This window comes from Poecilia latipinna, unplaced genomic scaffold, assembly GCF_001443285.1.
Source record: "Poecilia latipinna isolate Pla-1442-1.1 unplaced genomic scaffold, P_latipinna-1.0 Scaffold3305, whole genome shotgun sequence".
NCBI classification, from domain to species: domain Eukaryota; kingdom Metazoa; phylum Chordata; class Actinopteri; order Cyprinodontiformes; family Poeciliidae; genus Poecilia; species Poecilia latipinna.
The window spans coordinates 1-708 of NW_015115921.1; the positions used below are offsets into that span (position 1 = coordinate 1).

The window sequence follows — 708 nt, forward strand, 5'->3', positions numbered from 1 at the left end:
TTGATTACAAGAAAGCCAATGCCACACACCTGGATCATTGAATGCTTAGAGATGTACAACATCAATAGGACTCTAAGAGCCTTCATTGCAAACTTGCACAAGTGTCCATCAAATGTGGCATATACCAAGGAGATGCTCTGTCCCCACTGCTGTTCTGCATAGGCCTGAACCCCCTCAGCCAAATCATCAACAAGACTTAAGAATCAATCAGTCACCTCCTCTACATGGATGACATCAAGCTGTACGCCAAGAGCGAGCGAGACATCGACTCACTGATCCACACCACCAGGATCTACAGCCGGATGGTTACAAAGAGAGGGAAGGTCGTCCACACAGAAGGGGTATCACTCCCAGAAGGAACAATAGCAGACATAGAGCACAGCTACAAGTACCTGGGAATACAGCAAGCAAATGGATGAGGTCACAAGGAAAGGAGCCACAGCCAAATACCTCCAACGAATAAGGCAAGTCCTGAGAAGCCAGCTCAATGGCAAGAACAAGATCCGTGCAATAAACAGCTATGCCTTACCAGTAATCAGATACCCTGCTGGAATAATTAGCTGGCCAATGGAAGAGATGAAGGCCGCGGATGTTAAGATCTGTTCCTACTAACCATGCATGGAGGGTTCCCCCCCAAACCCAGCCCCCTGAGACTGTACACAAGCCGTAAGGAAGGAGGCAGAGGACTAGTGAGTGTGAGAGCCACTG

At 48.6% G+C, this 708-nt stretch overlaps 1 protein-coding gene across 1 annotated transcript in view; it reads left to right on the forward strand.

Moving 5' to 3' along the window:
• Positions 1–614: 614 nt before the first annotated feature.
• Positions 615–708, forward strand: part of LOC106940633 (leucine-rich repeat-containing protein 3-like) — an 8,537-nt gene continuing 8,443 nt past the window's right edge. The window contains exon 1 of the mRNA XM_015023418.1: positions 615–689. Coding sequence (XP_014878904.1) covers positions 615–689 — 75 coding nt within the window. The remainder of the gene's footprint in view (positions 690–708) is intronic.